The 13,673-nt window shown below is 40.4% G+C and overlaps 1 protein-coding gene across 1 annotated transcript; it reads left to right on the top strand.

The window, feature by feature from the left end:
• Window positions 1-561: 561 nt before the first annotated feature.
• On the top strand, window positions 562-12,880 carry LOC130417701 (NACHT, LRR and PYD domains-containing protein 4C-like). Its single transcript, XM_056743418.1, is given in 11 exon segments — window positions 562-636; window positions 936-971; window positions 1,331-1,441; window positions 1,620-1,671; window positions 6,510-6,714; window positions 7,038-8,805; window positions 9,135-9,308; window positions 9,614-9,787; window positions 9,987-10,160; window positions 10,509-10,682; window positions 12,208-12,880. Coding segments are annotated over 6 exon segments (2,322 nt in total). The 5' UTR covers window positions 562-636; window positions 936-945; the 3' UTR covers window positions 9,295-9,308; window positions 9,614-9,787; window positions 9,987-10,160; window positions 10,509-10,682; window positions 12,208-12,880.
• Window positions 12,881-13,673: the final 793 nt, after the last annotated feature.

The raw sequence follows: 13,673 nt of genomic DNA, 5'->3' as shown, positions 1-13,673 counted from the left end.
ATGTTGGGTTGATGGATTTTAACTCAACGCATGAGTTGCACAAAATAACCCAAATAAATAAATATAACCCAAATATTGATATAAATAACCCATAATGGGTAAACCATTTCATAACCCAGCGGTTGGGTAGATTAAATAACCCAGCATTTTTTAGTGTGATGTATTGTATATTTCATCTGCATCTGATCGTGTCTTAAAATGAACATATACGTTGTAAATATTTCATTGCATATTCTGCTGCTTTGTGCATGTATGGAAGAAGTAATCTTGTACTTTGTATCTTCTTTCTTCTATAATAATACTTCTCCTTCAATTATCTGCTGTAATCAAGATGTTTTTTTACCCAAGTTGGTTCACTTTTATAGCACATTTCTGATATGGATTTTATTTAACAATAGTTGTAGAACGCGAATTGCGCGATTGAGTGCGTGCGTGCTTGCGTGTGCGAGTGTGATTGCGTGTGTGTGTCTGCGTGTGATAAATCACATGTTCCCAGGTTACTTCCGTAAACGAGACGTTTGGTGGCTCCTCCTCCTTCACAGGTAGCTGCAGGTGAAAGTGAAACTATTACAGCAGGAGCCATTTTACAGTAAAGACTCGATCAAGAAAATAAAAGAATAACAAGCAGAAAACACGGTAAGTATAAATAGTCTAATGTTTATTCTGTAGATTCAATATTGTCTTGCTCTGAATATCACATTAAGTTAATTTGTTGAAGAACTGTGTTGGAAATATTGTGTTATTTTTGGAATCAGGAAGTGTGTTTATAAACTCAAAACATTAAAAGAGACATTTTGATCATTTAGTTTCACGGTTTAAAGATCAAATGTGCAGCTCAATGTCAATGACTGATTTGAAAGAATGTTTGATATGAAAAATAACTCATCAGTATTTTGTTTACAGGTTTGAGATTAACTCTTTATATTCTTACACAGAGTGTTCATCATGAATCTCTCCACAGAGACAGAAGGGTGAGATAATCGTAAAGATTTTAATAAACAAAAGTACTTTTTATTATAATTGAAAAATGTTTGTCTATAGTTAGATATGTTTGTACAATTGAAGGCTAAATTTTGGTCTGTTGTAAGAGTTAGTATTTAACAAATTATTTTAATTTAAATGGTTTCAGTTTAAAGTTGATTTATTATTTGTGGTTGTATAAGAATTTTTACGTTTAGGCACATTTCAAAAATATATTTATGTGAATTATTTTTATATATATTTTTATCATTTATATAAATTATTAATAATCTGTGAAATAGTTTAAAGTTCTTTATTGAAAAATGCATAACACTGAACATGAAGTAAACTTTGTTTAATATTGTTTTAGTTTTACTTGTGGAGAATCTCCTAAACCCAGCTGTGTGTCTATGAAGAGTGATAGATCAATGGGTATTCCTATTCACTTCAGTTCAGGAGACTGTGATGATACAGATGTGAGGTGAGAACAGTCTGATGGTTTAGACGAGTAAATCACTTCATCATCTTTATTCACGGATCTGAGTCTGTGCTGTTGATGTTACTGCAGATATTCACTGAACACTTTACTGACAGATACACACATTAATCCATGTGTTCACTGTATGATAACAGATATTTCATTTATTCTTAAATTACAGTAACACAACAAATGAATCCTTCAAAGGGAAGCACATGGATTCTGTTTTCCAGGTGAGTGTATGTGTTTTTGCATGTATTTTGTGTTTTTATGATTCATCATCGGATTCATTCATGTATGGGGGATGTGATATAATACAGTTAAACTTAGTCCTGAATTTCTATAAGTAAACAATTTGGAATAAACTCGCACCACATGCACATAAATCACAGATGTCTGGTGGCCTTAATAAAAAAGATGTGTTAGTTTACACCAGAATGTTTCTATTAATATAGGCCTACTTAATGTAAATGTTTATTTGGGATATGTTTTACAGTGTTTCTGTAAAAAACACTGTCTTTTGTAGTATCTGACAGTAATGTATTGTACATACAATTGATTTACATTCAATATCATGTATATTCACTAGTGGTGGGCATATATTTTTTTTTATTCTAGATTACATCTTGGAATTAATCTAGATGAATCTTGGAATTAATCTAGATTAAAATGGCTCATTTGAATTCTGCCGAAGGCATTCAGAATATGTGTGCTACCCAAATAATGACTAAAAGTAAGTCTTTGAGAACGGGTTTCTCAAGCTATGTGGCGCATTAGACCAGTGCTCATCTCCTGTTTCCAAAATGCATCACAAACTGCTTGAGAAAGCTGTTCTACTATGATAATTTGTGATGAAAATTAAAGTATGTTCAATAAAATGTACTTGTGTTAATTCCGCAATTGCTAAGGGATGCTTTGCGTTTAGGTGGTACTTGAGACTGGAAGAGCTCCTACAGTACATTTACATTTAGTCATTTAGCAGACGCTTTTATCCAAAGCAATTTACAAAGAGTTATGGAGCAACAAGTGATATGTCAGACAGGAGCCATAATACATTAGGTGCCAATACAAATTTACTGGTTTCAACTAAAGCTAGATCACTACCTGTTGAGAGAAAGTTTTTTTTAAACCAATTCCGCATTGAACAAGGTGCAAACAACCTTAGTCTTGTCGATGTTTCCATTGGGAAGCTTCTTAAAATTAAATTTTCCCTGAAGCAACCCGGCGGCTTCATAGCTGCATCCATGTTATCACATCACGTTTGATGTGGTTATTTCACAGTAACGTTTTGTTGTGTTCAGACCAAACGCGAATGGCGCGTAAAGCGCGAGTGATTTACATGTTAAGTCAATACAAATACTATAGACCTACTTGCGGCGCGAATGAAGCCCTGGTCATGAGATGATGAGGCGGCGCAAATGACGCGAATTGCGCGAATCCCGCGAGTTGAAAAATCTCGTTCTCGCCCGGTACAGTGCAATTAAGATAGATATACATCCGCGCTAAAATATCAAGGTGAAAGTCATCATAGCTTGCGTAGTATAGACCCAGCTCCCAACCCAACTTTGAGAATAGATTAACGGCGACATTTTTTTATCGCGCGATAAGAGTCTCACGTTAACGCAGCACGTTAACTCCGTTAACGGCCCACCACTAATATTCACACAGTTTTTTCAGAGATGCTCTTTTTCAAATTATGTTTTCAAAAATGATTTTACCCAAAAATATTTTTATAAACCTAAAATGAAATCTGTATGTTTAAGGGGGGTTTCATGAGATTATTTTACTGGCAGTCGTAGCCCACTGCAGCTTTACACAGATAACTGTTATCATTACTGATATTTATAAAACATGTTTATATGTAGGGTGGCCGTGTAAGGGAAAGTCGGAGAGAGTTATAGGTTTCATAAAATAGCACTTAAGCAATCTAGAAAACTATATGTTAACGAAAATGACTAAGAGCGGTTCAAAAAACCCTTATGATGAGTATAAATTCAAGGTCCATGACGTCGCCCGTCATGGCGCAGCCGGGGCCCCACCCTGAAGCCAGGCCCCGGGGTGGGGCTCGTATGCGAGCGCCTGGTGGCCGGGCCTCCCCCCATGGGGTCCAGCCGGGCTCAGCCCAAAGGAGCGACGTTGGGCCACGTGAGAGGCGGCGGGCTTGTGTGGGTTTGCTTGTAATCCCCCAGCTCAGCCGCCATGTGTTGGAGTTCACCTCAGTGAACGAGAGGGTCGCTTCCCTGCGCCTTCGGGTTGGGGATATGTCTCTAACTGTCGTGTGCGCCTATGGGCCAAACGGCAGTGTAGAGTACCCGCCCTTCTTGAAAACTCTGGGAGGGGTGCTGGAAAGCGTCGTTCTGCTGGGGGACTTCAATGCCCACGTGGGCAGCGACAGTGACACCTGGAGGGGTCTGATTGGGAGGAACGGCCCCCCTGATCTGAACCCGAGTGGTGTTCTGTTATTGGACTTCTGTGCTAGTTACAGCTTGTCCATAACGAACACCATGTTCACGCATAAGGGTGTCCATCATTGCACATGGCACGTTTGGCCCAATCCCCTGTCAGAGAGATCTTCAACTTCCACCTCCGGCAGATCTTCGACCAGATCCCGAGGAAGTCTGGAGATATTGAGTCCGAGTGCACCATGTTCTCCACCTCCATTGTCAACGCGGCCACACGGAGCTGTGGCCGTAATAGCTCCGGTGCCTGTCGAAACGGCAATCCCCGAACCCGGTGGTGGACACCGGAAGTAAGGGATGCCGTCAAGCTGAAGAAGGATTCCTATCGGGCCTGGCTGGCTTGTGGGACTCCCGAGGCAGCTGACGGGTACTGACAGGCCAAGCGGTCGGAAAGCCCGGGAGGTTGTGGATGCAAAAACTCGGGCCTGGGAGGAACTCGGTGAGGCCATGGAGAATGACTATTGGTTGGCCTCGAAGAGATTCTGGCAAAACGTCCGGCGCCTCAGGAGGGGGAAGCAGTGCCCTACCAATACTGTTTACATTGGAGGTGGGCAGCTGTTGACCTCGACTGGGGATATCATCGGGAGGTGGAAGGAATACTTCGAGGATCTCCTCAATTCCGCCGTCACGTCTTCCATTGAGGAAGCAGAGGCTGAGGGCTCGGAGGCGGACTCGTCCATCTCCCGGGCTGAAGTCACCGAGGTAGTCAAGAAACTAGTCGGTGGCAGGGCACCGGGGGTGGATGAGATCCGCCCTGAGTACCTCAAGTCTCTGGATGTTGTGGGGTTGTCTTGGCTGACACGCCTCTGCAGCATCGCGTGGCTGTCGGGGACAGTGCCTTTGGACTGGCAGACCGGGATGTTGGTCCCTCTTTTTAAGAAGTGGGACCTGAGAGTGTGCTCCAACTATCGGGGATCATACATCTCAGCCTCCCCGGGAAAGTCTATGCAAGGGTACTGGAGAGGAGAATCCGGCCAATGGTAGAACCTCGGATTCAGGAGGAACAGTGTGGTTTTTGTCCCGGTCGTGGAACACTGGACCAGCTCTATACCCTCTCCAGGGTGCTGGAGGGTGATTGGGAGTTTGCCCAAACAATCCACATGTGTTTTGTGGATTTGGAGAAGGCATTCGACTGTGTCCCTCGCAGCATCATGTGGAGGGTGCTTCGGGAGTATGGGATTCGGGACCCTTTGCTAAGGGCTATCCGGTCCCTGTACGACCGGAGTAGGAGCTTGGTACGCATTGCCGGCAGTAAGTCAGACTTATTCCCGGTGCGGGTTGGACTCCGGCAGGGCTGCCCTTTGTCGCCAGTTCTGTTCATAATTTTTATGGACAGAATTTCTAGGTGCAGCCAGGGGCCGGAGGGTGTCGGGTTTGGGGACCACACGATTTCATCTCTGCTCTTTGCGGATGATGTTGTCGTGCTGGCCCCATGAGACCATGACCTTCAGCTTGCACTGGGACGGTTTGCAGCCGAGTGTGAAGCGGCTGGGATGAGAATCGGCACCTCCAAATCCGAGGCCATGGTTCTCAGTCGGAAAAGGGTGGCTTGCCCACTTCAGGTTGGTGGAGAGTTCCTGCCTCAAGTGGAGGAGTTCAAGTATCTTGGGGTCTTGTTCACGAGTGAGGGAAGGATGGAACGGGAGATTGACAGACGGATCGGTGCAGCTTCTGCAGTAATGCGGTCGCTGTACCGGTCCGACGTGGTGAAGAAGGAGCTGAGCTGCAAGGCGAAGCTCTCGATTTACCGGTCAATCTACGTTCCTACTCTCACCTATGGTCATGAGTTGTGGGTCATGACCAAAAGGACAAGATCCCTGATACGGGCGGCTGAAATGAGCTTTCTCCGAAGGGTGGCTGGGCGATCCCTTAGAGATAGGGTGAGAAGCTTGGTCACTCGGGAGGAGCTCAGAGTAGAGCCGCTGCTCCTCCACATCGAGAGGGGCCAGCTGAGGTGGCTCGGGCATCTTTTCCGGATGCCCTCTGGACGCCTTCCCGGGAAGGTGTTCCGGGCATGTGCCACTGGGAGGAGACCCCGTGGAAGACCTAGGACACGCTGGAGGGACTATGTCTCCGGGCTGGCCTGGGAACGACTCTGTGTCCCCCCGGAAGAGCTGGAGGAAGTGTCTAGGGAGAGGGAAGTCTGGGCATCCCTGCTAAGACTGCTACCCCCGCGACCCGGCCCCGGATAAAGCGGAAGAAAATGGATGCATGCATGGAGAATTTAAAACTGTAATGATCCTGCCTTCCTAGCAGTTATTTCTCGTTCTGGCCGACGGGATCTTGACAGCCCCACTTGTGTTAGTGTTGGAAGCACTTGGCCATTGATTGTGCCTTGTGCTCTCCTGTCTTGTGTCTAATCCCCGCCCCCTTGTTCCCTTATTTATTATCCCATAATCAGGTCACGCCCTTCAACTGTTTCCCTCGTTTTCCTCTTTTGTTCCACTCCTATTAAATGCCATTGTGTTTGTTGTCCTGTGCTGGATAGTTTGTCTACATCCACATCTTGTCCTGTTGCCCCGCTCTGTTTTTAAGTTTCCGTTTCATGACATAAAACCATTTCCTGCCCTTATGAAATAACGAAACCCTGCGTGTTTGAAAAATGATTTCAGGAGCTTGAGCACAAACTCATCTCTATGATGAAGAACGAGCTGAAGATCTTCAAGAGTCTATTGAGTTCAGATTACCCATCATGCTCTGAGAGAGAAGAGGAGGATGATGAAGATCAGATCAGAGTCAGAGAGATGTTTCTGAAGATCACGCTGAACGTCCTGAAGAAGATGAAGCAGACAGACCTCGCTAACAAACTACAGACTAGTAAGAGCTCTCAGTCATGTGACTATTACATCACTTTACCTTCAGACGAACAGACACAGTGTCTGTATTTGCTGTTGATTATTAGTGAAAATACATTTACAGTTAATAAATCAACAGAATAGAACCATGAAGCTTTTTGTGTTCATCTAATGTCATGATCATCAAAATCTTAAAAAACTTTTCAGTCAAATAAAATAACGGATTAGGCAAAATATTAATTTTGTTTATAACTAAGAAAAATATACATGTTCTTACATAAGTAGAATTAAGGATTTCCCCAATCGTATACATATATTTCTTTTTACATTCCCTTTGTTTATCAGAATTTTCCCCTGTATACATGAAGAAACACAAATCCAGACTAAAAGAGCAATTCCAGAGAATGAATGAAGGAATCTCAGCTCAAGGAAGCTCAACCCTTGTGAATGAGATCTACACAGAGCTGTACATCACAGAGGGAGGGAGTGAAGACATCAATAATGAACACGAGGTGAGACAGATTGAGAGAGCATCCAGGAGATCAGAGACACAAGTAACACAAATCAAATGTAATGACATCTTTAAAGTCTCACCTGAACAAAACAAATCCATCAGAAGTGTGCTGACTAAAGGAGTCGCTGGAATTGGAAAAACAGTCTCTGTGCAGAAGTTCATTCTGGACTGGACTGAGGGAAAAACAAATCAAGATCTTCACTTCATATTTCCACTTCCTTTCAGAGAACTGAATCTGATCAAACAGAAAAATATCAGTCTGATGGATCTTCTTCATCAGTTCTTCACAGATACAAAAGATCTGAGATCAACAGACTTTGATGATTATAAAGTTGTGTTTATCTTTGATGGTCTGGATGAGTGTCGTCTTCCTCTGGATTTCTACAATAATCCGAGTTTGTTTGATGTCAGAGAATCAGCGTCAGTGGATGTGCTGCTGACAAACCTCATCAAGGGGAATCTGCTTCCTTCTGCTCTGATCTGGATCACCTCTCGACCAGCAGCAGCCAATCAGATTCCTCCTGAGTGTGTTGATCTGATCACAGATGTACGAGGATTCAATGACCCTCAGAAGGACTAGTATTTCAGGAAGAGAATCAATGATGAGAGTCTGGCCAACAGAATCATCACACACATGAAATCATCCAGAAGTCTGTACATCATGTGTCACATCCCAGTCTTCTGCTGGATTTCAGCCACTGTTCTCCAGAGAATGTTGAGTGAAGCAGAGAGTCAAGCACAGATCCCCAAGACTCTCACTCAAATGTTCACATACTTCCTGATGTTTCAGATCAAACTGAAGAGTCAGAAGTATGATGGGAAATGTGAGGTAGATCTTCAGCAGACCAGAAAGAGTCTTGAGTCACTGGGAAAACTGGCTTTTCAACAGCTGGAGAAAGGGAACCTGATCTTCTATGAGGAGGATCTGAGAGAGTGTGACATTGATGTCAGAGAAGCGTCAGTGTACTCAGGAGTTTGTACTCAGATCTTCAGAGAGGGGTTTGGACTGAACCTGGGGAAGGTGTTCAGCTTTGTGCATCTGAGCGTTCAGGAGTTTCTCGCTGCTTTATTTGTGTTTCTGTCATTTCTTCAGCAAACATCAGGACCCATCAGTAGATTGAGATCAAATATGAGTGATTTACTGAAGAATGAAGTGGACAAGGCCTTACAGAGTGAGAACGGACACCTGGATCTTTACCTCAGATTTCTTCTGGGTCTTTCATTGGAGTCCAGTCAGACAATCTTACGAGATCTGATGACACAGACAGGAAGAAACTCTGACAGTAATCATGAAATAGTCGAGTACATTAGGATGAAGATCAGAAAGAATCTCTCTCCAGAGAAATCCATCAATCTGTTTCACTGTCTGAACGAACTCAATGATCATTCTCTAGTGCAGGAAGTACAAACATATGTGAACAGAGGAGATAAGTCTAGTCTTACTGGAGTCCATCTCTCTCCTGCTCAGTGGTCGGCTCTGGTGTTTGTGTTACTGAACTCAGAAGAGAAGCTGGATGAGTTTAATCTGAGAAAATATGATCCATCAGATGAATGTCTTCTGAGGCTTCTGCCAGTGATCAAAGCATCCAGAACAGCTGAGTGAGTCATTTAACTGCATTTCACCTGAACATTTAACAGTCATATTACTGTAACAGTTATCAGTTAATGTTGTGTACATGATCAGAGACATCGTTTAAAACATCAAAGAATTGTTCACTGCATCTATTGAGTGAGAGTTGCTCTCTCGTGCTCTGTTTTTTTACGTATTTGTTTGTCTTTTATTTATTTATAATTGTCTGTCAGGGTTCAGTTCTTGCAGTAATTCTCTATCAGGTGCAGATGTTGCTTCAGCTCTTGTGCAAACATTATCTCTTGATGTGTTTATATCTTAGTGTGATAACAATGTTGTGTTGTTATTTCTCTCTCAGTCTGAGGGTCTGTAATCTGACAGAGAAAAGTTGTTCATCACTGGCGTCAGTTCTCACATCAAACTCCTCAAGTCTGACAGAACTGAACCTGAGTAACAATAAACTGAAGGATTCAGGAGTGAAGCGGCTCTCTGATGGACTGAAGAATACAAACTGTTAACTGAAGACACTAGAGTAAGAAAACTCCCAAATACAGTGAAACGTGTGTTTGTATCAAGTTCACTAGAGTTCCTTCCAAAAGTTCATGTGAATCATCTTCATATAATGTTGTCGATCATAGAGACTCAACAGTGACTGTCAGTCACTGATCATTTCACAATGAGAAATAACTGTGAAACGCTTTAACCAAACACACATCTGATTTAAATAGAGAATTAATCATGAGACTACAATATTTTTTTACAGCCTATTAAAATATATAAAAAAAATGAAACATTCGTAGATATTATTGTAAAAATTTAATTTTCTTATCTCTTTAGGTTGTGTAACTGCAGTTTTGGATCTGAAGGTTGTGTTGCTCTGACTTCAGCTCTGAGATCAAACCCCTCACATCTGACACAACTGGATCTGAGATACAATAATCCAGGAGATTCAGGAATGGTGCTGCTCTCTGATCTACTGAAGGATCCACACTGTCAACTACAGAAACTACTGTGAGTTACCGATTCAATTGTAATTTTTTTTAATAATCAAAAGTGACTGTCAAGTATTTGCAGTTTATGTTTGCAGCTAAAGTTCACTGTCACTCATCGAAGTTGTCAAGCTTTCATTGAAAATTAATGAGATCAATTTGTTTGGATTATAAGTGTATTACTTAAATTTTAACTCATTGTTGTTGTTTTTCTCTTTCAGTCTGAGTGTCTGTAATCTAACAGAGGAAAGTTGTTCATCACTGGCGTCAGTTCTCAGATCAAACTCCTCAAGTCTGACAGAACTGAACCTGAGTAACAATGAACTGAAGGATTCAGGAGTGAAGCTGCTCTCTGATGGCCTGAAGAATACAAACTGTAAACTGAAGACACTAATGTAAGAAAATCCTTAAACCAATAATGTTAAATCTTTGTATTATGTAAATGGAAGAAAAGTTCATGTGAATCATCTTCAAATAATGTTATTGATCATAAAGACTCAACACTCAACACTGACTGTCAGTCAATGACTCTCTGTTGATTCAGATTATTCTGATCATTTCTTACTGTGAGAAATAACTGTGAGAACCAAACACACATCTGATGTAAATACAGAATTAATCATGAGACTTCAATATTTTTTATTAAAGCCTATTAAGATATATATAAATTAAAATGAAAAAATACAAGAAATTATTGTAAAAATGTCATTGAGTTCTCTAATTTAATGTTCTTCTCTCTTCAGTCTGTGTAGCTGCAGTATTGGATCTGAAGGTTGTGTTGCTCTGACTTCAGCTCTGAGATCAAACCCCTCACATCTGACACATCTGGATCTGAGACATAATAATCCAGGAGATTCAGGAGTGAAGCTGCTCTCTGATCTACTGAAGGATCCACACTGTCAACTAAAGAAATTACTGTGAGTTACTGAATAAACCGTTTTTTTAAAAACAACTTCCACAGTGTAAAAAGTTGAGAAATCTTTAATATTAAATTCAACAAAGTGTTAGAAAAACTTTTAAATTCACTGCACTTTTGGACAAGATGTTTGAATAACACACACACACACCGTTTTAAAATTAAACAAACTTTTACATAAATGTCAACAGCTACATTTGTGAGTTTACACAAATAAGTCAACCCAACCTTACTTTCTTATGCAAAACACAAAAGCCGTTGGTAGTGATAAACTTCTATTGTATGATTGTATGGATACAAAACCAACAAGCAGTGCAAGCACCACCACGGTGCCAAGCCCCCAGTCCTAGGAGTCAATGAAGCATACAAAGTCTTTTTCCAATAGATCGAAGAATGGCCCTGATATAGCCACCAAAACATTTTTGGGTCAACTTTGAAATGTTTGTGATTTCATAACTTTTGAATAAGAACAAAAATCACTATTATTTTTGGTCACGTCTCAGCAGCCCAGTCTAAAGATAGTCTAAGCCAATTTCTAGGACTAGAAGCGAAAACAAGCAATACTGTACTTTTCCAAATGGCCGCTACTGTTATGGGCGGAGTCTTAATGTAACACGTGAAAATGCGATGAGTGTGAGGAGTGCATGACATGTGCCGAGTAGAATTATTGTGGATCAATGGTTCAAAAGTTACACCCGTTTGAAAAATGAATTTTTTAACTGCTTGTGGCGCTATAAAGTAAGTGCTAGAGAATCCATAAGTAGTCACGTGACTAATGAGTATTGAGTGTGCCACATTTAATCATTTTCCTACGTACGGTTCATAGGGCTACCATAGACTGCCATTAGTTAAGAATAATAGTAATACTAACAGGATCAATAGGGGCAATAGCACTTCAGTGCTTGGCCCCTAATGACAACACAATGTGGACCAACATTTTTGGTTACAAATATTTTTCAAAGTATCTTCTTTTGTGTTCTGCAGAATAAGTCATAAAGGTTTGGAATGACAAAAGGTGTAAATCCTGAAAGAATTTTTTGGGTGACCAGTTGTTATAAACCTGTATACATTTCTTTGTTGTGCTGAACACAAATAAACACGACAGTATGTAGCTAATCTGTTTTATGTCATGATTGACTCCCATAGAAGTCCTTTTCATTTTTATGTGAAATATTCCTTTAAGTCTCCAGTCAACAAAATAATCTTTATAAGGGACATTTTGAGGAGTCATTTTATTCTGTATACACAAAAAAGTAACCTATTGAAAATAACTTTGTACAAGTTACTTTATTACCTTTGTTGGGAGACATTTTAAGTTTAGTTTTTACAGTTGAATCACTTTTGTGTTCAAGTGACTGTCATAGAACTGTTTTTTACTGTTTTTGTAGCTTTTCTTTTATTGTGTTCTCTCTTGGAATAATTTAATATGATTTGTAAGTATAAAGTCATCCTGATATGATGTTGATAATGACTGAGATGAGTGTATATTAATATCATATCTGATGTTTCTCCTCAATGTTTTACAGTATTGAGCCTCAAGGGAATCAATCACATGCTGAGTAAAAGGATTCACTTCATTCAGTAAAGATCATCTCTGCCTTTTTCTCTTTGAAGACTGTGACATCAACGGGGACAGCTGTGAAGCGCTAAAAGTGTAGATGTAAAGATGTGTTTTAATGTAAATATAGTATTATTATTGTAATTTGTATAACATTCTGTATCATCCTGTAGTCTCTGAGCTCCTAAAGTCTGGCGTGTGTCTGGCCATAATACATGTTTACATGGTCAATGGTCACCTAGATTCTGGGCTTTAAAATTAATTTAATGATGAATAAAATAAATATAATAAAATAATAGTTTTATCAGCAACAGACAAATTGATAATTAAACAAACGTTGACATAAAACAATATAATGACTTTTCCATATGTGAGGGAGTGTCAATGGTGATGAATATTGATGTGTTTCACACCTGGAGAGATAAAGACTCAACACATATAATGGACATCAAGGTGGAATGTTCTCAATCAACTAGAACAAAGAATGTGATCATACATTAATAATATGTTTGATTGTTAGTTTATTTTTCAAATAGTTCAGACTTTGATCAACATGAGCACACAGTTACACATCATATGTCTGACATGTGTCCTGTCTTTATCATGCACTGATTTGCAATGCACAGAGATTCAGTGATGCAGCAACTTTCCTAAAAGAAAACAATTGTAAATAATTGTAAACATAAATTGTGCAATGTATTAATAAAAAATATGAATACCAACAATGTCCATGTGTAACAAAAACAACACTTTATTGGTGGTGTGGAATGATCTCCACTGAGTCCAGTCGCTCTTCACAATGAAATCGTTTATCATCAGAGCCGCAATATTTTGATAAAATGAAAGCAAACTTTTTGTCTTTGTATTGAATCATCTGAAGGTCCGCTGCCCAAGTGCAGTATAACATCACCCAAACGTGCAGTAAAATCCATATATTTGACCAATAATCTTGCTGTTTTGTTTTCGGTAATGAGGCATTGAATTCGGGTTGATCCAATGAGCAACAATGTTGCGAAACGTCCGAGAGAATGTTGGTGAGGTGGCTTGACTACTCATAGTCTGTGAGGATGATTGCTGTGATTGTTTATTGAAAGCCAGCCGAGTGAATTATCTTCTCGTGCTCCTCTTGAACCTTGTTCATAAAATATCATTTTTATTGCACAACCTTTAGCGCCAATTACTACAAGCAAACATTTTCTTTAGCTCTCAATGAGACTCCTGCACATGTAACAGGTAGTTTGGCCAACTCTTCTTGAGCAAACTGCCCCAGCTGACTCAGGTTTTATGGGTTCTTTCTCCAGACTGCAAGTTTCAGCTCTTTCCACAGATGTTCGATAGGATTCAGATCAGTAGTCATAGAAGGCCACTTCAGAATAGTCCAATGTTTCGTTCTTATTCATTCTCGGGAGATTTTAGCTTTGTGTTTTGGGGTCA

Source organism: Triplophysa dalaica, chromosome 3, assembly GCF_015846415.1.
Source record: "Triplophysa dalaica isolate WHDGS20190420 chromosome 3, ASM1584641v1, whole genome shotgun sequence".
Taxonomy (NCBI): Eukaryota; Metazoa; Chordata; class Actinopteri; order Cypriniformes; family Nemacheilidae; genus Triplophysa; species Triplophysa dalaica.
This window is presented reverse-complemented; position numbering and strand designations above follow the sequence as displayed.